This window comes from Globicephala melas, chromosome 12 (genome assembly GCF_963455315.2).
Source record: "Globicephala melas chromosome 12, mGloMel1.2, whole genome shotgun sequence".
NCBI classification, from domain to species: domain Eukaryota; kingdom Metazoa; phylum Chordata; class Mammalia; order Artiodactyla; family Delphinidae; genus Globicephala; species Globicephala melas.
This window is the reverse complement of record NC_083325.1, coordinates 70,097,254-70,122,448: the sequence shown is the minus strand read 5'-3', so window position 1 is coordinate 70,122,448 and position 25,195 is coordinate 70,097,254. Positions and strand designations below refer to the sequence as shown.

General features: G+C 46.9%; 1 protein-coding gene and 1 long non-coding RNA gene across 3 annotated transcripts in view; one reads left to right on the top strand and one right to left on the bottom strand.

Annotated features, from left to right (window-relative positions):
• Positions 1-1,402: 1,402 nt before the first annotated feature.
• Positions 1,403-18,407, bottom strand: LOC132598284 (uncharacterized). Its single transcript, XR_009566312.1, has 3 exons — positions 18,129-18,407; positions 4,389-4,451; positions 1,403-2,294 (listed from the first exon to the last, which is right to left on the bottom strand). It is a non-coding gene; the product is annotated as an uncharacterized lncRNA (long non-coding RNA).
• Positions 17,575-25,195, top strand: part of GAREM2 (GRB2 associated regulator of MAPK1 subtype 2) — a 22,545-nt gene continuing 14,924 nt past the window's right edge. The window contains exons 1-2 of one of the 2 annotated variants that reach the window (XM_030858196.2): positions 17,575-17,755; positions 20,734-20,874. In XM_030858196.2, the coding sequence (XP_030714056.1) occupies positions 17,644-17,755; positions 20,734-20,874 (253 nt within the window). In that variant the 5' untranslated portion in view covers positions 17,575-17,643. The remainder of the gene's footprint in view (positions 17,756-20,733; positions 20,875-25,195) is intronic. The other variant, XM_030858197.2, reaches the window with a different exon arrangement.

Here is a 25,195-nt window from a genome sequence, read left to right as displayed (position 1 = left end):
GGGAAAGGGAGTATCTCTTGTTTTCAGCTTCAAAAGTGGGGGTGGGCTCTGACTCTAAGGGTCGGGGATTCAGGTGCTGGGCGGACAAAATGAATGATAAATGCCCCTGGTGTCAGTGATGCTCAAACTTTACTGCCTGTTAGAATATCTGGGAAGTGCTTTTAAAAATACCAATGTTAAGGTTGCACCCCAGGCCAAGTAACACAGGATCTCTAGGGTGAGACTGTTAGTGGTTTTCTTGTTTGACTTTCTGTGTGATTGCCATGTGCGGCCAAGTTCATGAACCAGTGCCTACACTCTTGCTACTCAAAGTGTGGTCTTTAGGTCAGCCACATTGGAATCACCTGGGAGCTTGTTAGAAATGCAAAATCTCAATGCCAGGCGCGCGCGCGCGCACACACACACACACACACACACACACACACACACACACAACTATGGCTGTACTGAATTAGAATCATATCTTGAAACAAGAGCCCTAGGTGCTGCTTGTTATGCACATTCCAATTTGAGAAGGACTGATCTACACTGTTCTTCCAAGGCCAGCCCAAGTCCCACCAGCAAGGATATTCCCTACTCCTGAGCAGGGAATTGACCTTGCCCTTCTCCATCCATTCTGTAGCACTTTTGAGCTACATTTCCACTGGGCATGTATTGCAGACTTCCTTGGTTGTGGTTAATTGTCTTATGTTGGCTCACCTCCTTACCAGACTGTAAGCTCTGGTGGGCAGGGACCCTGTCTCATCTCCTTTGTGTCTTCACAGTACTTAGCGCACTGCCATCCAAGCGGCAGGAGCTCAGGATGTGTGATCAGTGAACCAGTGACAGCCTTCTCCATCTTTCTCTGGCCTCCTTGTTCCCACCCCGACTTTCATGCATTCACATTTGTATTCCAATTTAAAGGCAACTTCAAATATAACCATAAAAGAACCTTAAAATTCAAGCCCAACCTTTTTCTGCGACTACCTCCAGACACAGGATAAGCTGGATGACTCCGTGGATCTCCGTTGCCTTGGAGGAGGTGGGCTAGGAAGCCCTCGGAGACTCAGTCCAATGTAAATATTCTCGGATTCTGTGGTTCCCCTCTGCCGGATTAACCAAGACTCAAAGTACTCTTAACTCTTGCGAGTTGGCAGGGATGGCTATGAAGAAATTATAAATTAAATAGAGCCATTGAGCCACCTTGTGACCATTCCTGGGAACTGCGTTTCTTCATTGTGCACCGGAAACTTCTCCAGAGCCCATCAGTCTGAGATCCATCATCAAGAATTTACGGTAAACACAGCCACACAAAATTAAATTCTCTCTCCCAACCTCCAATAAGATGGGAGTAAAGGAATTTACAAAGTATAATCAATCCTACAAAAACCAAATAAAAAAAGGCAAGAATCATCTGTAAGAATAAAAAAATTTATTTATGCAAATATTGACCTAGGTCTTTAAAAAGTGGGAGATAGAAAACAGAGCTAACTATTCTAGAGCAAAAGTTACAACCTAAGTGTTTTCAAAGGTGGATGCCAATAAAAAGTGAGCAGATTCACCCTGAATCCCACGAGTTCCAGAGTTTAGCGGTACCAGGGACCATGGAGATGATAAACATGTGGTGATGGGTTAAAAATGGGGATGAGTAGAAAGTCTGTGTAAGAAATAATGGGATCCCCAGGTGTCCCCGCCCACCTCTTGCTTCCAGGAGTTGCTGCCACTCTTGCTGGAGGCTTATTATTTGCAGAAATGGAATGACAGAACCTCCAGATGAGGACACAGGGCATGGGGAAAGGTGGAGGTGAGTCAGAGGGTCGAACACCAGGAGTTCAGTGAATATCTGCATTGGGTTTTTAGTTTATTTATTTATTTATTGGCTGCATTGGGTCTTTATTGCTGCATGTGTGCTTCTTTCTAGTTGCGGTGAGCGGGAGCTGTTCTTCATTGAGGTGCGCGGGCTTCTCACTGCAGTGGTTTCTCTTGTTGCGGAGCACGGGCTTGAGGCACGAAGGGGCTTTAGTAGTCGTGGCTCATGGGCTCAGTAGTTGTGGCTCGCGGGCTCTAGAACGCAGGCTCAGTAGTTGTGGCGCACGGGCTTAGTTGCTCCGTGGCATGTGGGATCTTCCCAGACCAGGGCTCGAACCTGTGTCCCCTGCATTGGCAGGCGGATTCTTAACCACTGTGCCACCAGGGAAATCCCAATATCTGCATCTTGAACGATGAGCTCCTCAGATTCCTTCCTTCCTTCTCCCCTCCCTTTCCCAGAATTTTGGCAGCCAGGCCAAAGATTTGGAATGTCCTCTCTGGAAAACCTGTCCCAAAAGAAAAGACTCACAAATACTGGAGATTCACCAACTACAAGTTAGTCTCATTGCAGATTACTCTATGTTGAAGGTCTCCAGTCATCAAGATAGATGAATATACATAAAGTTTCCAATCTACCTAGAATATATATATGAGATCATTTAAACACAGAAACGTATAGACAAATTAATAAAAATCCACGTTCCTGACCCTCAGACTTAACAGATATTTGCATTCAATCAGATATTCAGTTCTTCACATTAACATAAATGAGAGAATAAAACAACAAACAACAGAAAAAGGAAACAAAGGGGGAAAAAATGCAGAAAATCAAACTCACTTTCATTAATATTCTTGGATATGAGATGATATTGTATCCAAAAAGCAAGATAAGGATGTCATAAAAAAAAGAAATAAAGAATGAGATAGGATTCTCTAAAATAAAAACTGTCAACTGAAATAAAAGTTTCAAGAGAATTAGAAGATAAAAGTCAAGGAAATCTTCCTGAAAGTAAAACACACACAAAAAAGAGTGAGAAATGGAAAATGGGAGGAAATGATAAGAAATTTAGAAGGCCAATCTAAAAGCCAAAATTTGATTAGTTGGAGGTCTAGAGAAAGAAAATAGAGAGGAAAGCTGAAGGAAGGTGGTTATCGAAGAGAGAATATAAGAAAACTTACTAGAATTGAGAGATTTTAGTCTCCAGATTGAAAAGACCTAGCACGAAAAACAAAAAATTACCTGCACCCAGGAATGTCATCATGACATTTCAGAATTCCAAAGATAAATGATTTAAAAAAAAAAAAAAAAACAGAGAAAAAGCAGGTCACATACAAAAGAATCAAGGACCTGAATGATTTAAATGTTCCTAAAGTAATACCGAGACCTCGAAAACAATTCTGAGTGAAAAGGATATTCTATGTAGAATTCTATACTCATTCAAATTACCTGTCAAATGTGAAATGATGTATTCAAATATGCAAAGAGGTAAATGTTTCATTCCCTTACTCGCCTTCTCAGGAATCTATTGGAGGATATATTCTAGCAAAATGAAAAAGTACACCAGGAAAGAGGGAGACCTGAGATCCTGCAGGGCGGTGCCGCTGGCCTAGGAAGCAACCGATCTCGAGTGGACTGAGGACGTGGTCTCCAGAAACGCAAGTGGGAGAAATAATATTGATAGGTGATGGATGTTACAGAGCTGATGGAGCATGTGAAAAGAATGAGGAAAGGGACCAGGCTAGGGACCAGGCTGTCTGAGAGCAGGGATAAAATCTGCCCGGTTTGCCACTGGATCTCCAGTGCCTAAGTGTTCCTGGCACATAGAAGTTGCCCAGTAAATCATGTTAAAGGAGTGAGTGAATGAACGCATAAACGAGAGTTGATGAAGCTTCACGTATGTGCTTTGAGCCAGGCAATACAGCAGACACCTAGAAATACAGGATAAATGTAATTTTAAATGCATAGCAAAATTCTCAAGAAAGCAAGGACAACTGAGGGACAAACAGGTTACTTAGAAATCATATTGCAGGGCTTTAATTTGCAGATGTCCAGAGATGCCACTGCTCCTTCTCCTCCCTGCTCAGTGAAATCAGGGCTGCATTCCCATCACCCCATCAGGAAAGCTCTTGCCGAGGTCAGAGCGATGCTGAATCTGAGATGTTGACTCATTAATTTCACTCCTTCCTGAAACACCTCCTTCACTTGGATCCCAGGACACTGCTCTCTGCCTCCCTCACTTGCTCTCCTCAGTCTCAGAGCCAGTGTCCTCTTCATCTTCCTTTTTTTTTTAATGGATTATAGTTTATTTACAATGCTGTGTTAGTTTCAAGTGTACAGCAAAGTGAATCAGTTATACATATATCCACTCTTTTTTAGATTCTTTTCCCGTATATGTCATTACAGAGTATTGAGTAGAGTTCCCTGTGATAATCTGATTTCAGCTAATCCTGAGTTAGGACACGTACTCCATGAGGTATGTGTTGTTGTCTGCATTTGGCAAGTGGATAAATACAAGCTCAGCAAATTATGTAACTTGTCAGAATCACACCAGCAGAAAGGAAAACTCAGGCCCATTCCCAGGTGGGTCTGACTCCCATACCTGATCACTTACTTTCCCTGGAAGTCCATGCCCTAATGGATGGCCACTTTCACTTCTTGATATCTGTTGTAAAAACAGAGCAGTACTTTAGAAAATAATATGAGACATGTGTATACTATAATATCATCTGAGTATGGGACTTGACCCTGCACCACATAGAGGGATGTTATACACAACTGACTAGAGTTTACAAGTCCGTTTTTTAGAACTGATTAAATGTCTTTTATTAAAATTTAAATTCCCATAATATTGTAATAATAAGTGCTCACATAAAAAGCAAATAGAATAGACTCTGGTCATTTATAAAATAGCATTATATGAAACGAGTCTCAATAAATTTTAAAAGATTGAAATATTTAAAAGTATCTTTTCTGACCACAATGAAACTAGAAATCAATAATAGAAGAGAAACTGGAAATTTTACAAATATATGAAAATTAAACAACATACTGTTTTTTCAATGAAGGTATAATTGACATAAAACATACTCATTTCAGGTGTACAAAATAATGATTCAATGTATGTATATATTGCAAAACAATCACTACGATAAGTCTAGTTAACACCCATCACCAGACATAGTTACAGATTTTCTTTTCCTTGTGATAAGAATTTTTAAGGGCTTCCCTGGTGGCGCAGTGGTTGAGAGTCCGCCTGCCGATGCAGGGGATGCGGGTTCGTGCCCCGGTCCGGGAAGATCCCACATGCCGCGGAGTGGCTGAGCCCGTGAGCCATGGCCGCTGAGCCTGCGCGTCCGGAGCCTGTGCTCCGCAACGGAAGAGGCCACAACAGTGAGAGGCCCGCGTATCGCATGAAAAAAAAAAAAGAATTTTTAAGATCTACTCTCTTAGCAACTTTCAAATATACAGTACAGTGTTATTAACCACAGTCACGATGCTGTACATTACACCCCTTGGACTTATTTTATAACTGGAAGTTTGTACCTTTCGACCATCTTCACTCATTTCACTCCATCCCCAGCCCCCTGCCTCTGGTAACCACTAGTGTGTTCTCTGTATCTATGAGCTCGTTTTTTCATTTGTTTTTTTGTTTGTTTGTTTTAGATTCCACATATAAGTGAGATCATATGGTATTTTTCAATTAGCATAATACCCTCCATGTTGTTGAAAATGGCAGGATTTCCTTCTTTTTTTATGGTTGAATAATATGCCATTGTGTATGTATGTGTATATGTCTATCATATATATATACATAGTTCACATTTTCTTTGTCCATCGATGGACACTTCGGTTGTTTCCATGTCTTGACTATTGTAAATAATGTTGTAACGAACATGCGGGCATAGATATCTTTTCCAGTTAGTGTTTCTCTTTCTTTCAGATAAATACCCATATGTGGAATCGCTGAATCATATGGTAGTTCTATTTTAAATATTTTGAGGGACCTTCATACTGTTTTTCACAGTGACTGCACCAAGTTACATTCTCACCAACAGTGCTCGGGGCGCTCTCTTTTCTCCACATCCTTGCCAACACTTGTTATTTTTTATCTTTTTTACAACAGCAGTTCTAACAGGTGTGAGGTGATATCTCACGGTGGTTTTGATTTGTGTTTCCCTGATGATTAGTGATGCTGAACATGTTTTCATGTACCTGTTGGCCATTTGTATGTGTTCTTTGGAAAAATATATATTCAGATCCTCTGCCCATTTTTAAATTGGGTTGTTTGGGGTTTTCAGATATATGATTTGCAAATGTTTTTTCCCATTTGGTAGGTTGCATTTTCATTTTGTTGATGTACAGCATAGTGACTACAGTTAATAATACTGTATTGTATATTTGAAAGTTGCTAAGAGACTAGACTTTAAAAGTCTTCATCACAAGAAAAAAATAGGTAACTATGTATGGTGATGGATGTTAACGATACTTATTGTAGTGATCATGTCATAGTGTATACAAATATCGAATCATTATGTTATACACCTGCAGCTAATAATGTTATATGTCAATTATACCTCAGTAAAAAACAAAAACAAAACCCCAAAGCAATATGGTCTTGGCATAAAGACAGACATATAGACCAATGTAACAGGATAGAGAGCCCAGAAATAAACCCTCACATACATGGTCAAGAATCCAACTTCCCCAGAAGGCATTCCTACCAACTGTTCAGTCACTATGTGAGTGACTGAGTGGGAGCTCTCCCACAAGTTCTGGAAGCTTCTTGGCTTGACAGTAAGCCCAGGGCTCTCAGTTGCCGCCTTCCATCCCTGATGGCTGGTTGGTGGCAAGAAGACTGGTGAAAACAGCAGCAAAGCAAGTGGTAAGGGTAAATTTGTGATTTGTAGTAAGTCAACTTGCCCAGTTATAAAAATATCAACCATGTTGTGTGGCCGTCTTCAAAACGTCAGATCTTAAGTCTGGAGAAGGAAGCTCACATCTTTCAGACCCATGAATATTATCCAGACTCTATTGCTCAGATAGGCAGAGCAGAGGTTTTAATTTTAATGAAGTCCAACCTACCAGTTTTTTCTTTTCAAAAGCGTGGATCACGCTTCTGGTGTTGCATCTAAAAAGTTATCGCCCAACATAAGGTCACTTAGGTTTTCTCCTATGTTATCTTCTATGAGTTCTATAGTTTTGTATTTTACATTTAGGTCTATGGGCTATTTTGAATTAATTTTTGTGAAGGGTGTAAGGTCTGGGTCTATATTCTCTCTCTATCTCTCTCTTTTTTGCATGTGGATGTCCTGTTGTTCCAGCCCCATTTGTTGAAAAGACTATTCTTTCTTTTACCATTTAATTGCCTTTGCTCATTTGTCAAAGATCAGCTGACCATATTTGCCTGTGTCTACTTCTGGGCTGTCTATTCTCTTCCATTGATCTATTTGTCTTATTGCTCAGATTGGAATATCAGTGGAATTATTGGACAGTCTGTCTCAGCAACAAAAGCAAAGCTGTAGGAGCCTCAGCTAATTCGTTGACTTGATTCACAGAAAAGACATTGGACAATTTCTACAGTTTTGCTTGGTTATTTGCTGTCGCTTGGGCCCAGATGATACCAAGGCCATCTGAAATGTTTATTCAGGCAAGTGTGGTTCTGAATGGTATGAAAAACAAGTAGCACAAAAATCTCTTTTTTAGAAAACAATTTGAATAAAGTCATTTTTAAAGGATTCTGAAGCTTAAGTCATGAACATAAACACCACCATTTAAAAGCAAGAGATGAAAAGGCTAATGAAGCTTCAGTTTAAAGACATCTTAGTGATGGTGAAGCTTAATTAGAAGAAATTTTACAAAATGAAAAATATGGAATAATGAAAATAATGAAACATGTTGATTATTTGTTACTTCTTTCCTAATATTATTTAAAATACTATTTAGAGTCAAAATGTTTTATTTGTTTAAAACATGTATTATTTACTTGAAAAAAAAGTGTATCAACTAACAAAATACCCAACTTATAAGACGTGTAGTTTGATTTACTGTGTTCACTATTGACCAAAACTTAAAATTCTAACTTCCCGAAATAAATATTTCATGAGTTATTTATTTTTTGGAAGGAGCATTTCAGGAACAACCTATAGATAAGGATTGGGTTCCAATTCCTCTTTATGCCTATAACATTCTCTCCTTTTATGATAAAATATAAACATGCAAAAAAACACACCCCTTGAATAGGCTCCTTTCTACATTTTTTTGCCTAATGAACTACATTAGGTAAATTACAAAGGTCAACCAAACTGTGGTTCTTTTCTACTTTGCAGGATTCTAAGACACTTTATAGTTCACACCACAGAAATAAGAAAGAACATCTTCAATGAATTCTTAACTGTAGAGAACTTATGAGAAGGAAATTAACACAATGTTACGCGATGACAAAATGAGGGCTGAAAGTCAACAAATTGAGCTCATTTTAAAAATGTCGGGCTTCCCTTGTGGTGCAGTGGTTAAGAATCTGCCTGCCAATGCAGGGGACACGAGTTCGAGCCCTAGTCCAGGAAGATCCCACATGCCGCGGAGCAGCAAAGCCCGTGCGCCACAAGTACTGAGCCTGCGCTCTAGAGCCCACGAGCCACAGCTACTGAAGCCCGTGTGCCTAGAGCCCGTGCTCCGCAACAAGAGAAGCCACCGCAATGAGAAGCCAGCGCACTGTAACGAAGAGTAGCCTCTGCTCGCCGCAACTAGAGAAAAGCCCGCGCAGCAACGAAGACCCAACGCAGCCATAAATAAATAAATAAATAAGAAAAAAGTGAATGGCTTTAAAATAAATATTCCCAGCCCTTTATAAGAACACACGATGACATGAGAATTCCCTGGTGGTCCAGTGGTTAGGACTCCACGCTTTCACTGTCGAGGGTACGAGGGTTCCCTGGTCAGGGAACTAAGATCCCACAAGCTGTGTGGCTGGGCCAAAAAAAAAAGAACACACAGTGACAATATCCATATGGTGCTTCAAACATCAACAGGAAGACTTCCAGACTGTTCTTTGGTCTATCCAGCCTGCTAGCAGAGGGGGAAGTGCTTATGGTGTTCCAGCCACAGAACTATGTAGCAAGTGGACAGAATTGTGGACATATTTCCCTCAGAGGACAACACAGACTTCTTAGTTGTTTTCAACTCTGAAAAGCCTCTATCACCTGGACTCTACAGATGGTGCTGCTGGGAGTACAGTCCCCAAATCACTAAAAGGAAGCAGTAGTCCTTGAAGAAATGGCTGATTCCAGAGCTGGGCAGGCAAAGGGCAGAATGACCCTGGAACATCCTATTGTTTCAGAAAGTAAGGAAAATTCCAAAGAATTATGGATGCATGCCAATGGCACACAGGAACTAGATGAAAGATGCTCCCTTTGGTCAAATATAGGACAGTTTGAGCATCAAAATAAAGAATTTAAAAGAATTCATGAATTGATAATAAATAAGGGGCTAAGGGCAAGCTCCTCTTTGTAGTGGAATGCCAACTAATACAGGTTTAAGGAATGACAGAGTTAGAAATTCACCATTTAGTAAACATCACAGTAATAATTGACTCAGGCAAGAATCAGCAATGGATGCTATCATTGGGTGCAAGTGTGCTGGGGAACAGGATGTTGTGAACAGTCACAAACATCTTCCCACCAATTCTCTGTTAATCACAAAGGGAAAAAAGGTGCCTTTATAGCGCGGACACCTGGCAAACACAACCTGAACCAAGTGATCTAAGTTAGCATCACAAAAAGTGGGACAAACTGACATCACTTGCCTCCTGGTATGGTGCACTGAGTATTCCTGACAGTGATGCATCAGGCAAAACTGGTCGTTCTACAGAACACATGGTCTACACTCTTCAAAATACCAATGTCTTAAAAGCAAAAAAAAAAAAAAAAAGGCTGAGAAAATGTTTGAGCTTAGAGACATGGTAACTAAATACAGTGCATGATTCTAGATTAAATCTTGGGAAAAGATGCTATAAAGGACAATACTGGGATAAAAAATTGAATGTTGACTGAATATTATGTATCAATATTAAATTTCCTGAATTTAATAATTGAACTGTGGCTGTGTGAGAGAATGTCCTACTTCTTAGGAAGCACATACTGAAGTATTCATGGGCAAAGGAGTGTGATGTCTTGAACTTGCTTTCAAATGGCTCAGAAAAGAAAAGAATAATACGTATTATATTGTGAATCAAGGTTAAAGGCACATGGGAGTTTGTTATAATATTTTTACAACCTTTCTATAGGTCTAGCTCTTTTCAAAATAAAAAGTTTAATAGAAAAATAAGGTTGGGGCACTTCCACTTCCGGTAATGGTTGAGTAAATCCTATGAAAGCAATCTCCACAGGGGGAAAAATTAAAAAAAGATAAACTCTGGACTTTATACAAAAAATCAGCTAAATAAAGCCCCTAGAGAGTGAACTATTTATTTACCAAATAAAAAAAATAAAAGTGAAACAATATCTCTAAAGGCTGAAAGAAAAAGAAAGTCAACCCAGAATTCTATATCCCATGAACACATCCTTCAGTAAAAAGGGAAAATAGACATTCTCAGTTAAAAGAGGAAAAAAAAAAAAAAAAGAATTCATTGCCAGCAGATTTGCAATACAATAAATGCTAAAGGAACTCCTACACGCTGAAGGTGTATGATACCAGATGGAAACTTGGGTCCTCAGAGAGGAATAAAGAGCATCAGTAAGTAAATATGTGGGTAGATACAAAAGTCTGTTTTTTCTTCTTCATTTCATTATAATATGTATGACTCTTTACACCTAAAAATGACAACATTGTCTTGTGGGGTTAATGAAATACATGTAAATGTGTGTACATACATACAATGTATACACACAGTGCTATGTATACTGGAGAAGGGATAAATGGATCTATATGTTACAAGTTTTCTATATTTAGTGTACTGCTAACTCTATATAGACTGTAAAAATTTAAGAATGAATAATGTAATCCCTGGAAAAACCACCAAAAAAAAAAAGTGGAAAAAAAAAGTATAGCTAAAAAGCCAACAGAAAAAAATGAAATAGACTTCTTTAAGAGGCAAGGAAGGAAGAACCAGAACAAAAAGTGGAGGAGGTGAACAGAAAACAATAAAATAGTAGGTAAGTTATCTCAACCTGATAAAGGTCATCTACAAAAAACCTACAATTAACACCGTCCTCAATAGTGAAAGGCCAAAGACTTTCCTTCTGAGATCGGAGACAAGGCAAAGATGTCCACTTCCACTTCTCCTATTCAACATAGGACTGGAGGTCCTCGCCAATGCAGTTAGACGCAAAATAAAAGGCCTACAGATTGGAGAGGATCAAATAAAGCTGTCTTTATTTGTAGACAACATGATCTGGTACACAGAAAATCCCAAGGAATCTACGAAACAGCTATAAAAACTAATAGATGAATTTAAGAACAGAATATGCAGTTGATTTTTATATATTGACCTTATTAAATTCATCTGTTTCATTGCAAAATGGGTTTATTCAGGAATTGGCAAGAATTGCAATTTGGGGGACTTCCCTGGTGGTGCAGTGGTTAAGAATCTGCCTGCCATTGCAGGGGACATGGGTTCGATCCCTGATCTGGGAAGATCCCACATGCTGTGGAGCAACTAAGCCCGTGCACCACAACGACTGAGCCTGTGCTCTAGAGCCAGGGAGCCACAACTACTGAAGCCCGTGCGCCTAGAGCCCGTGCTCTGCAACAAGAGAAGCCACTGCAATGAGAAGCCTGCACACCGCCATGAAGAGTAGCCCCCGCTCACGGCAACGAAAGAAAGCCCATGCGCAGCAACGAAGACCCAACGCAGCCAAAAATAAAATAAATAAATTTATAAAAGAAAAAAAAGAATTGCAATTTGGGACACGCAATCTACAAGGAACCACAGGCAAGTCTGGAGAACAAAGGAGAGAAAACTCTTTTATAGAGGAGAAGGGGGAGTTGGGAGGAGCTATTATAAATAGAGTCCATTGGAGGAAACTGGGAATTCAGAGTGTAGTGGCTTTTCATTAGCTGAGTTGTGACAGTCTGTCAATGGCTAGGCTATTTCCTGGCAGGGAGAAATTCTTCCTTCTGCTAGGTAGTAGAGTGGTAACCTTCTTCCCATTAGAGATACAAAGGTACCGTCTGTTCCTGTTGGGTCTGCAGTTGACACTGGAATGGTAAGGCGTGAGAGCTTACCCCTCTGGCCTCCCGACTACATTTTAAATGAGGTTTCTGTTTATTAACTTTCATAGCACAATTTTTAATGAGTGTGTAGTACTCCATGTTATATTTGCCTTAGAAATGCCTAATGAAAGTACAGCTTCCCTCAGCTCCCCAGTCCAGAGATGAGATGAGATACCAGTAATAAAATTTATGACTACCATTTATTAAAATGTGTATCTGAAACTGTGCCAAGTGCTTTATGTACATCTTACATGAAGTGGGTATTATTTGTATCCCCATTTAACAATGAGAGACAATGGTGTACTGGTAAATGTCTTATAACCACTCTCTAGGAAAAAAAAACCCTGATCCATAGCATTTACCAATTTCCATGGTGTAAATAATCCCACTATGGCCAATTTCAAGCTATCAACATGATATCACCAAACACAGAGCTGGGAAGAGATGAACAGTAGCACACCATTATATAGTTTTGCCACCATACAGAAACAATAGACAAAAATAACCTTTAGAGCATAGAAAATAGTAAAATGTAATAAAATGAGGAAGTAATGAGTTTTAATTATTTATTATGGTTGTTTAATATAAGTTGTTTATTTGTAACTTTTTATAATTTAATTTTTGATAAGAGCTGTGTTTAATAACCCACTTGTGAAATTCCTGAAATGTTGACAGTTGGCTCTTGCCACCACTGGAAAGAGATTAAGTCACTCGTACAGCCATTGGACTTCAAATGTCATCCTCTCAGCTCTAGGACCATTTTGCCTTATCTGTTGATGCCTGCTGTAAGCCAGATACATATTAGTGCCTGTGGAGAATCACATGTGAATAGATAAGATGCGGGAGGTGTATTTAATAGTACAACGTAATACATTCTGTGGAGTGGTGTGGTGTGCACACTGAGAAAAGATGAGTCAGTCCTATCTGGGGAAATTAGGTGTTTTAAAGGGAAGGTGACACTTAGGCAACTATCAACAATGGCTGCTGACATCGTGAAACAGAGACAACCTGACACTGTGTGCCTCCTGACAGAAGGACCACCACCTCCTATAACACAAGAAAGCAAAACTCAAACCTTCTGAATTTGATTTACTACCTACAGTCTACTACCAATTTAGAGAAAATCAACAAAGTAACAAATGAAATTACCCTACAGGGACTGAATCAACAAAATCTAGACTGTGAGAAACACTATAGGACAAAGAGTCCAATTTCTTCTACAAATAAATTGCAAGGAAAAAATGTATGGATCTTACTGGGAACTTGATTTAAATAAATTGTAAATAAATTCTCCAACAAGATAGTTGGGAAAATATGAACATCGACTACATATTTTGTGATACTAAGAAAATATTGTTAGTTTGTTAGTTGTATAATATCACTGCAGTTAAATTTTGTAAAAAAAAAAGGTTCCTATCTTTAGATATACATATTGAAATATTTATAGAGGAAGTGATATCTAAGATCTTTTCAAAGTTCTATGAGGACATGTATGTTCAATTGATCTTTAACAAGGGTGCCAAGACAATTAAATGGGAGAAAGAATAACCTTTTCAACAAATGGCGTTGGGACACCTGGATATCCATATGCCAAAGAATGAAGTTGGACTCCTACCTTGCACTGTACACAAGAATTAACTCAAAGTAGATCATAGACCTAAATGTAAGAGCTAAAACTATAAAATTCTTAGAAGAAAATACAGGAGTAAATCTCTGTGGCCTTGAGTTAGACAATGTTTTCTTAGATATGACACCAAAAGCACAAGCAACAAAAGAAAAAGAAGGATAAATTGGACTTCATCAAATCAAAGACTTTTGTGATGCACACAGTATCATCAAGTGAAAAGACAACCCATCAAATGGGAGAAAATATTCACAAATCATATCTCTGAAAAAGGACTTATATCCAGAATATAAAAAGGTTTGCAACTCAACAATAAAAAGACAAAGGCAAAGGATTTGAATAGTCATTTCTCCAAAGAAAATACAAATATCCAATAAGCACATGAAAAGTTACCCAGAACCATTAGTCATTAAGGAAAATATAAATCAAAACCACAATGAAGGGCTTCACTGGTGGCGCAGTGGTTGAGAGTCCGCCTGCCGATGCAGGGGACGCGAGTTCGTGCCCCGGTCCGGGAAGATCCCACATGCCGCGGAGCGGCTGGGCCCGTGAGCCATGGCCGCTGAGCCTGCGCGTCCGGAGCCTGTGCTCCGCAACGGAAGAGGCCACAACAGTGAGAGGCCCGCGTATCGGGAAAGAAAGAAAAAAAAAACCGACAATGAAATACCACTTCATATCCACTAGAATGGCTAGACTTAAAAAGACAGACAGTACACTTTGGCAAGGATGCAGAGAGATTGGAACTCTCATATTGGGTTGACTAAAAAGTTCGTTCTGGTTTTTCTGTAAGATGTTAATGGAAAAATCCAAATGAACTTTTTGGCCAACCCAGTATATTTCTGGTGGTAATGTTAAATGGTGCAGTGACTTTGAAAAACAGTTCGACAGCTCCTCAAAATGTTAAACATAGACCATCCGACTCAGCAATTCCACCACAAGGAAGGGAAGTGAAAACATATGTCCACACAAAAACTTGTACACAAACGTTCATAGCAGCATTATTCATGAGGCCAAAAAGGTGGAAATAACCCAAATGTCCATCAACTTATTAATGAATAAATAAAATGTGGTTATCCACACACTGGAATATTATTCAGCCATAAAAATAATGAAGTACTGATACATGCTGCAATGTGGGTGAATCTTGAAACTTCTGCTAAATGAGAGAAGCCAGTCACAGAAGACCACACATTTTATTATTTGTATGAAAATGTATGGAATCAACAAATTTATAGAGACAGGAAGTAGACTGGCGATTGTCTACAGATAGGAGGAGGGCTGGGGAAAGGACTGACTGCTAATGGGTAGGGGTTTCTTTTAAAGGAAAGATGAACATGTTTGAAAATTAGATCATGGTGATGGTTGCACAACATGGTGAGTATACTAAAAACACCGAAATTGTACATTTTAAATGGATGGATTTTATAGTATGTGAATTATAACTCAATAAAGCTGTTTAAAAAAATTCTATAAGGAGGGGAAATAAACAGAAATAAGATCAGCTGTGGGCTGGTAAGTGTTAAAGCTGGGAGATGAGTACAGGGGGATTCATAATACTATTATCTCTAGTTTACATTTAGAATTTTCTGAAAGAAAAATTGGATACATTTCCTAGAATTTTCAGAGGTGCTTATCCAAATGTTTTCTGGCCTCCCCCAGTTCATGGGCTCGGAGAAGGCCATCCGTCCTAGGTGGGGTGGAGTGGGTTTGTTTTACACATAACCTGAGCTGCTGCTGGCCACTTCCACCATCTTTCTACTCCATTGACCACTCTGCCCACTCACGGGCAGCTTGGCCGACCTCTGCCACAGGCTGGCCTCTGGACCAACAGTGGGCCTCTGCCGGGGCCGTGCCCCCCTCCCTGCCTCCTCCTTCAGACCACTGACCTCTTGTATGTCTTCCCTTCTACTTGTCACCACCAGCCCTGTCAGAGGGGGAACCCACAGCAGAGCAGCTGGGATCCCAGTGACCCAGCTCTTGCCTCCACCCCTCAGCCCTCTCTGTCCCCCACACAGACTCTCCCAGAGGGTGAAGCTCAGGCACAGCCTCACACATCACCTAGGCCCCCAGCCCCTCACTTCCAGACCCAGCTGCTCCCTCTGGCCTCTCTGTTAAGTATCCTCCTCCCTCGGGCTGCATCCTGTGCTCTCCGTGCTGCCAGCTGTCTTCCAGCAATCTCAGCCCAAGGAAGGATCTAAGCGGTTCTGACTTAAAGTGAAGCTGACTTCCTTCCTACATGGCTCTTGAGCCCTGAACAAGTCAAGGGATTGTATGTATGTGCACATAGAGGTCCCTGGAGAGTTGCCACCAGTTAAAAAGCCCTAGAAAGGCTCTGGAACATTCTACAACAATTAGGGGGTGCGTCCAACCACTTAGGTAGCTCTGCTTGATTTCTCACACCTGTGTGGTCCCTGACGCAGCCAAAATCCAGAGTTACACGGGTTTGGGTATGAAATACGAAGTGTGGCCTGGAGGAAAGATCAGAGGAGGAACTGAAGTCCGGCTGGGACAGCAGGGTTGGAGAGGAGGAAGGGCCACACGACAAATGGCGGAAGCAGAATTGCCAGGACTTGGTGACCAGTTGCATGTAAGGATTAAGAAGAGTTCCAGGTTGGGGGACCAGGTGAAAGGTGATGTCCTTAGCTGGGATAGAAAAGGAAAGAGGACTGGGTTCAAGTGTGATTGTCGAAATGGAACGCCTGTGAATGCCTCGGTGGGGATAGAGGGGCTTAGCTGGAAACTGAGGTCTAGAGCTGAGGTGAACCAGCAATGCTGAGGACTAGAAGCTGCAGATGTGGCGTCTACATCAGGGCTCAGAGGCCTCTCTCAGAGATAGGGTGACCGAATGGCCTGGTCCTGGTTTACACCCTCTGTCCTGGTTTATGCCTATAAACCTATCCCTGTTAGCACCTCCTGCACTCTCAAAAGTGTCCCAGTTTGGATGACAAACTGCCTTCCAGTCACAGCTCTGCTTCTTTCCCACTGTGTGACCTTGGAGCAAAGCATTTCTGCTCTTGGAGTCTCCGTTTCTTTCCTCTGCAAAAGATGGAGATTGAACAGTGATCTGAAATGTCTCTTCCTCTGAGAAGTTGTGTTCATCTTGTCTGGTGCCGTTTCTCTTGGGGTTCAGGTCACCTGATGTGGGATGTCAGTCACCTCCGAAGAGAGCGTTTGTGTGTGTGTGTTGAGGGGGGAATCTCTCTGGGGTACCGAGGCTGAGGACGAGAGTCCATGGAGCCCTTTCAGCACCAGCCTATGTCTATGCTGGAGCTATCTGGCTCACAGACTGGTGGCAATCGGTGAGAAGGCGCCGGGAACTTGGAAAGTGGGGGCGGAGGGGGCGGTATTAGGCTTCGGCGACAAGCTGGGAAGGCAGTGGGATTTGCAGTTAAACCTAGCTTCAAACCAAGCTGCTACTTGACCTCTCTGAGTATGTTTGCTCATCAGTAAAATGGGGTTAATTAGGCGGCCTCGCCAGGATGCGTGAAGCTGGAGGTGATATACGTCCTAGAGGCAGCAACAGCTGCTGGGATCGCGGCGGCAGAAGCTTTGGAAGTGAAGCAGGACCCCGAGCGGGACCGGAGGCGATTCCCGGAGGCCGGGGCACCAGCGGGCGAGGAAAGGGGGATACGAACACGCTCGGCGGGGAAGGGGAGGCCGACCCCCACCACCGACCCCGGTGATGCCGCTTCGCGTCCACGTTTTCCCTCCTGGCGCCCGCCGGGGGTCTCGGTCCCCGGCTGTCACCTGGACGCTCGGGGATGGGGCGGGCGAGCCGGGCGGGCGTAGAGGCGGGCCTTGGCGGCGTATGCGGGCGCGGGCCGGGGGGTGGGGCGAGGGGCGGGGGGCGGGGGCCGGCGCCCCGCTGGGAGGCCGGCCACGTGACGCCCGCAGCACCGGCCGGGCCGCCAGGCGGGGAGCGCCGCGGCGGCCCCAGGAGGTGGCGGCGGGCGCGGAAGCCCGGGCCGCGCGGGACTGGCCGTCGGGGCCCCGGGACGGCGGCCCGCGGGACGCCCATGCCATGGAGAAGTTGGCGGCCGGGCTGGCGGGCCTGCGCTGGAGCATGGGCGCCTTCCCGCTCGACCTCATCGTCAGCCGCTGCCGCTTGCCCACGCTTGCCTGCCTCGGGCCAGGTACCGGGGGTGTTGGGAAGGGCGACTGGGGGGCCACGGGGCCTTCGGGGACTCCCCCGGGGCCGTGAGGATGCGGCTCCTGCCCTCCCGCTACTCGGCGCGGGCCCCGCGCTGCTCCCGGAGCGCCTCCCAGGAGAGCCGGGGCCCACGAACCGAGGGGCCGCCTCCTTCTGGGCCCCACGGACGGGCACAGGGACAGAAACCTGGGACAGGGACTGGGGCCGGGCCCAGGACAGAGTTCTCCGGCCCAGCTGGAGCCGGGAGCGCGGCGGAGCCGCCAAGTCCGCCCCGTCGGTGCACCCCCTTCCCTCGCCGCCCTCAGACCCCCGCCCGGGCCGCGCCCCCCTCCATCCTTTTGTCTCCGGCCTCTCACCTCGATCCTCCCGTATCCCTTGGGCCTCGGACTCTGTCTTCCCACCGCCGCCGCCCCCCAGCCCCGCTCTGTCCCTCTTGGGACCCTTCTCGCACCCTCCTTTCGCGGCCTGGGGAGCAGCCTCCGGTCCCCGGGGGCCGGCAGACTACCTCTGGGCCTGAGTGAGCGAGTCCTTCCGCCGGGCGGGTCCCCGAGCCCCCGGACCTCCCCACATCTTGCCCCACTTCTCCTTGGGGCCCGGGGGCCCAGGCTGCACTGCTGATGCTTGCGGGCCCGAGAGGGGCGCCCGGAGGCTGCGCCGAGCAAGTGGACCGTTTGGGGGAAGAGGGGCTGCTTGGCTGGGGGAGGGGCAGGAGCCGGGGCTGGCAGCCAGGCCGGGGGTTTTGTGTGTGAGAAGAATAGGGGTTTGGCCCGCGTTGGCACACTTGCTTCCCTGAATGCTAATGGAGCCCGCGGCCACAGGCTCCTCTCCTCTCCCCTCCGCGGGGCCAGCAGCCACTCCTCCGACCCGCGGCGGCGAGGAGTGGGCACAGTGAGCGTCACCGTGTCCCAGGAGCGGGCTCGGTGAGAGCGTCTATGCCTGGGCCGTCGGGCAGGGTTGCCTGGCAGTCCAACGTCTTGTTTCCTGGATCATCGGCGTGTGATGCCGAGACTGCCCATGTCAACAGCAAGGCTGTGTGTCTGCGTGTGAATGGAATATACTGACCCTAGGTTGTGCCTGGCCACTTCCCACACATTCTCTTTGGTATCTCCCCCCCCGGGGGGGGGGTCCCTTTTGAGCTCCTCAATCTGGCAGGCCTCCTTTGGGCTCCCTTGACACCTCTGGCACCCTTGTCTTGTCTCCTACTGTAACCCGTTGTAATGGTCAGTTTATTGTCCTTCTGCTGGGCTGCAGGCTCCTTGAGGTAGGGCATCCTGCCTAACAAAGATTATGGAAGGAGTAAATGAATGAGGGAATGAGCAACTGGTGTGATGACCCAGTTGCCTGGTGTCTGTCTGTGACAGTGGTGGCTATGGCTGTGGTCACCTTATGTGATCAAAACTGTGAGTGTGAAAATGTGATCAAAAGTACGTCTTGAAGGTCTCTGTGTGCTGTGTATTTGGGAGGGGCCCCTTAGTGGGACCATGGGACTGAGTTGTGTCATTGGGGTGATAAGCCCCTATCACTGTGGCCCAGGGGGCTGTGCTGGCTCAGCTACTGGTGACCATGACCCATGGTTGCTGGTGTGTGTCCTGTGTGACTGTGGCCTGCATCCCTAGGAAGGGCAGCCTGGGGCGTAGGAGAGCTCTAAGAGGAGGTTACAGAGTAGGAAAGCCTCCTCTGCCTCAGGTGAGGAATTGAGGAGAAAGGCTCACCCCCCCCCCCATACACAGGGTGGAAGCCAGGCCCTTCCTGCAGGTCCTGAACACATCCTCCCCTCCCCTGACCAAGTGCACACACTTCAGGGAGTCCCCAGCCATCAGAGTAAACCACTTCCCATTTGGTTGGGTGGCAGATATTAAGTTGCGTCTGAGGGGGCTGGGAAGGAGGCATCCCTCACCCCCACCCTACTCACCAGCTGCAACCAGGAGACGGCTCAAAGGCCTCCTGGAAGCTGGGCCAGCCCTTCTGCTCTCCTGGAAACTGGTGCTGGGGTTGGAGCCTCTGGGGCCCAGGCCCCTCCCGATGGCTTCCCCCAGGACTAGCCCCCATCACTCTTCTAAACCCACCCCTTTCCTCTGGCCTTCATCACTGTGTTCCAAAGACTGGGGGGGTGAAGGGCTGAGGGAGGGCGAGCCAAGAAGCAGCTTCTCTGAGGTGGGATCAGCGGGTATCTGAGACTGTCTCCTCTCTCCTTTGAGGTCCCTTGTGCGCAGGAGACTGTCTGTGGCAGTGGGTGAAAAGAGAGCCCAAAGAGAGCCAGGAGTCAGCTCCTGTAAGCCCTGCCGTTCTCCTGACCCGAGTGACCCACATAGCTCTGGGGTTCACATGGACGGCCCCTTCTCGGCCCTCTCTGTGCCCCACCAAGGCCCTCCTTTCCTGGCCTAGGAGCCGACTCGGGGGCTGAGAATTCTGCTGGTCTCAGTTCAGGTGGTTCTGAGGCCCAGCTCAAGTGTCTGCTGCTCAGCACTGTCTCATCCTCCCTCCTGCCCCACACTCCCCCTCAGCCAGTTTACTGCCCCTTCTGTGAGAACTCGCACAGCCTCCATTCAGCGCCTCAAACTTGGCCTGTATTCTCTGTTCACATCTCTTCCCACCTCCTCCTGGGCCTAAGGGCTCCTGGAGGGCAGAGGCTGGGCTCATCCGCTGGGAGCCCCTGGCTCCCGCACAGGGCCTGGGACGGCAGGCAGTCCAATCGAATGATGAATGCAGGACGGAGGCTGGGCCGGTTGCTGGGGCCCCATCGGGAGCCTGAGCCCTGAGAGAGGGGGCCTGATTCAGCCCCGAGGTCACAGTTGGCAGCCTGCCTGTCCCTTGAGCGCTGCTGATCTGGACAGGGATCGTGGGGAGCTGTCCCCGGTGGAGTCTCGGTGAGGAGGTAGGAGGTCACCCTGCCTATTCTTTCTGCCCCTCCTAATGTTCTCTTTTCTGTCCTTCCTCCTCTATCCTCCTTTCCCCTCTCAGGGGAGTATGCCGAGGGCGTCAGTGAGCGAGACATCCTGCTCATTCACTCCTGCCGCCAGTGGACAACGGTGACAGCCCACACCCTGGAGGAGGGTCACTATGTCATCGGGCCCAAGATTGACATCCCCCTGCAGTACCCAGGTGTGCCCAGCCAGGGACAGACGGCACAGAGCCGGTGGGAGGTGTAGGCAGGGGGGTAGGGGTGGGGAGGTCTTGGAGGAAACTTGGTGACTGGCTTTCCCTTAGAGCCACAGGGGTGAGCGAGGTCATGGCTGGCAGGGTGGTGATTAGGGTTAGGGTTAGAGTTAGGGCTCAGTGGTTTCCATACTGTTTTGTGGAGCCCTGGGTTTCTGGTTGCAAACCTTTGATTCCCATTTTGTTTTAAAATAGATTTGAAACTCATGTTAAAAAAAAGTACCCACACCCTCAAACTGCTACAGATCAAACCTTAACCCTGACTAGAGACCTTCAGTGTGTGCCATTACATACAGGTGGTACCTCTGCCTCATTAACACTTTTTGCACAGACCCTCAAAGAGAGTAGTATCTCCTGCTAGGATCCTCTCAGTACTGTGCAACCAAAAGACTTCAGAAACAAAGGGATGCTCAGGCTGATTATGTGGCTGCATCTGCCTGCTCTAATCCTGTTTTTCCCAATTTTTGTGTTAAACTTATTGTTTTCACTGATTGACTTAAGTGAATGTTAAAATTTTAGGCTTTTAAATAAGATTCTGCAGTGAATTTCTACTTTTATCTGTTATATGTATGATGCTGATGTCCTAAAGATTTTGTTTGAAGAAAGGATTCTGCTGCTGAAAAAAGAAAGTACAGCCCTTTCGTTTTACACACAATGAAACAGAGGGCCTAAGAAGGGAAGTGACTTGCCCAGGGTCACACAGCTAGTAAGCAGCAGAGCAAGGGCTAGCACCCAGGTATCTTGACTCCTGGGCTCTTGCTTGCTGCCACATCAGGAATGCAGGGTTGTTGTCCCCTGTGTGGGAGGGATGTGAGTCTGGTGGCCCCATCCCAGAGATGCCCCCATGTGAGCCCAGGATCCCACAGCTCCTGCACATTAAACACACGCTGCGTTTCAGACACTGGGCAGAGCGTTGTTGTCATTGCATCCTCACAGCAACCCTGTGAGGAAGTTTTATCAAGCTCCAGGAGTTAGTAGTTAGCCCAGTTCTGTGTTTATCTGCTGCCCACCCCCCAACAAAGGTTGGAATACTTTGAGCTGGGAAGGCTCACAGTCCCTTCCTCACAGGTATGCTGTTCCCCTTCTGGCGCTGCCTGGGTCTCCCCGGAGTCAGTGGGACAGGACTAAACCCTTTACGGGGCTTCTGCTCTTTACAGCGCCCTGTGCACCTTGTACTCCTGTAGCCCCACAGCCCATTTTAAACATGAGGAAACTGTCTCAAGTGTCTTTCTGACCTGGCCTGGAGCCCTTGGGGAGGCCTGCCCAAGCTAGAAACTTCTCAGCCTGGGTATCTGGCCTTGGTCCAGGGAGAGGTCCCAGGTCTTCGATAAAAAAAGCAAAGATTGGGGGACTTCCCTGGCGGTCCAGTGGTGAAGACTCGGCACTTGCACTGCTGGGGGCACAGGTTCGATGCAAAAAAAAAAAAAAAAGCAAAGATTGGAAAAAGCCTTCACTGACAGAAATGTGACTTACTGTGCCATTTCGGTTGTGTCATTAAAAATCCGGGAAACCAAGGTACAGAGCCTCCTGGGGAACTCTGCGTTCACGGGGCTCCTGGCCCTTTCCCCCCATCTCTTTCAGTGCCCTTGTGTAAGGCGGGTGACAGCTGGCCTGCCGAGGTGTCGCATCCCCAGCTCCATCTTTCCGGTGGGCCGCTCGGGCCCCGCCTGGATGGGGGCTGGGTGGCCGAGGCCCCCCCCCTAGGAGGGGGAGGGGCTGGGCCGCCGGCGGGTTAATGAGGAAGCTCTGAGTGCACAGCTCCGAGCTGGTTCCTCCTAATGAATTAATAATTGCGCGGGCAGGCGGGGAGGCGGTGGAGGGAGAGGGGAGGAGGGCTCAGGGCGATGCCCTGCAGCGAGTGGCGTGGGGGCCGCTGCTGGAGAGCCGGGCTCCAGGCCAAGGCCCACCGCCCGGGGAGGCGGGGAGACCGGACTCCTCCGGGACGACCCCCCACCCCACCCCGCCCGCTCCCCGCCTTGCCCTCTGCGCGGTGCGTCTCCCCGCGCGGGCCGCGGACCCTGCGGAGCACGGGGCAGATGCGTCCCTTGAGCCGAGTAGTATGCTTCCACTTTACAGGTGGGAAAACAGAAGCCCATGGGGATTAAATAATTTGCTCAAGGCCGCACAGGTGGTAGGTGGCAGAGCTGGGATTCAGCCAGGTCTGTCCGACTCCCAGGTCTGTGCATTTACCCACCATTCTTTATGGAGCGTCTGTTATGGGTCAGGTGCTGGCAGGGAGGGGTGAGAAACAAGACCCTGCTTCAGGCTGGAAGGGACGGTCGGGGCTGCGTAAACGTGCTCTGGGACTCACGGACAGGGAGGAGGGGCAGGCCAGGGTGCGGCAGGTCCCTAGAGCCGCAGGGGACCTCGGGTCTTTTGTAGGGGGAGGCAGGAGAGGAAGCTGCCCCCAGTGGGGCTGCAGAGGGAGGAAAAGGCTTCCAGGGGCCAGAGCATCACTCCCGGGAGGTCTACCTTCCTTCCTCCCGGCAGCGATGACCGGTGCTGGGCTCAGGCTGCGGCGGAGGGGGTGGTGCCGGCTACCATGGTTACATCGATCTTCTTTGCCACATCCTCCCCACCCCCCGGCTCTAGCCCTGACTTGGCTCCAGCTCTCCCCACAGCGGGCAGTGGGCACTTCTCCCTGCCTGGCTGCTTGGAGTTGGGGGGTTTGTGTGTGGGTATTGGGGAGGCGACTGGGTGAGGGATGGGGGCTACTTTTCTTGGATGGTAGCAGACCTGTGACTCCTGCTTCCTGACCTGCAGATCACTGTTCCTTGCTAGGTCCCCTCCCCAGCTTATCCCTGCTGCCCTCGAGGGCTGTGGCTCATCCGAGGCCTCTTCCTACCAGGGTCTCAGAGTGGTTGGGGAAGGATGGAGGATGGGACGTGGGGTCTGTTCCCTCCAGCTTTCTCCTGGGCATTTCCCCCTCTCTTTGTGGGTTGTCACTTTTCCTGCTCATAGGTGTTGATGCTGCAGGCTCTGCCGCTGGCCCTCTGCTCTTCATACTCTGCCTTAGGGAGTGCGTGTCTCAATCCCGGTTTCTGGTGGGCTTTGGGGCCTTCAAGAACCGCCCCCCTGTACTATATACAAAATGCTTTTTTGTGTGTTCCTGCTAGGGTTACACTGTGGGATTTCTCTGGGAAGAGGGTCCCCAAAGGGTCAAGATCCTCTGTTCTTCCTCTTTCCTGAGCTATCTTGCCTGCCCCACAGCTGACGCTGCTTCCTGTGGGCTGGTGACCTTCTGTCTGTTACTTCTGACTAGGCATCCTCAAGCGCTGCACCCACACGCTCGCCTGCCCCAGGAACACCCCCTGCAGGGCCTCACTTGGCCTCCCCAGTCTGGCCGGTGCTCCACAACTCGTTCCTTCCAGGGTCTCAGTTTTGGTTAACAGCTCTGCCGTCTCCATTTCTGACCAGGCTGGTGACCCGAGTCCCTTCCTCCACCACCTACTCATCAGTCTGATGAGTTCCTCACCACAGTCTGAGGAGGCTCCCTACCTTGAAAGTACCTCTTGGTCTGCTCATTTTTGTTATTCCCTCAGTTGCTGCCCTGGCTCTTTTCCAGAACTCGTTACTGAGTTATTTACCTGAATGGTGTCCCTGTTATCTTTATAGAGTAAAATTTTGATCTTGGTCTTCCCTTGCTCAGAACACTCCAGGGGGTTTCATTCTTACGGAATAAAGTCCTATCATATGGCATTCAGAGCCTTTCATAACCCAGTTGCTGTCTGCTTCACCCCTGTCATCACCCCCCCCCCCAAGTCCTACCCTCCAGGCACTCATCACTTTGGGCAGGCAGTCTGCTTCCGTGACTCTGTGTCTTTGCTCATGCTATTTCTTCCATGTGGAATGTCCATTCTGTAAAACTCTTTGCATTCTTATGATGCCCTCAGACTGCCAGGTAGATTTCCCCCAACTCAGCGGTCTTCTCACTCTTTTGTCATGAGTCTGGTGTAGCATTTGTCACATCCTGCCATCACATATATCTGGATTTCCTTGTGGGCAGACTATCTTACCCAGATGTGCACCCCCTGTCGGGGCAAGGCTAGTGTCTGGCACATAGTGGGTGCTCCGCAAATGTTTGTGGAATGAATAAATGAATGGACTATGACTGCAGCAGCCACCAGAGACATTACAGAAGCTAGAGCCACCTTGTCTTCTCTCAGCTTGTACAAGACTCTCTTCCTTTTGTGTAAGGGCTAAGAAGAGGCCATCAGTCCAGATGCCAGCATGGTTCACAGCCTGTCTTTGTGCTCACATAGGTGGG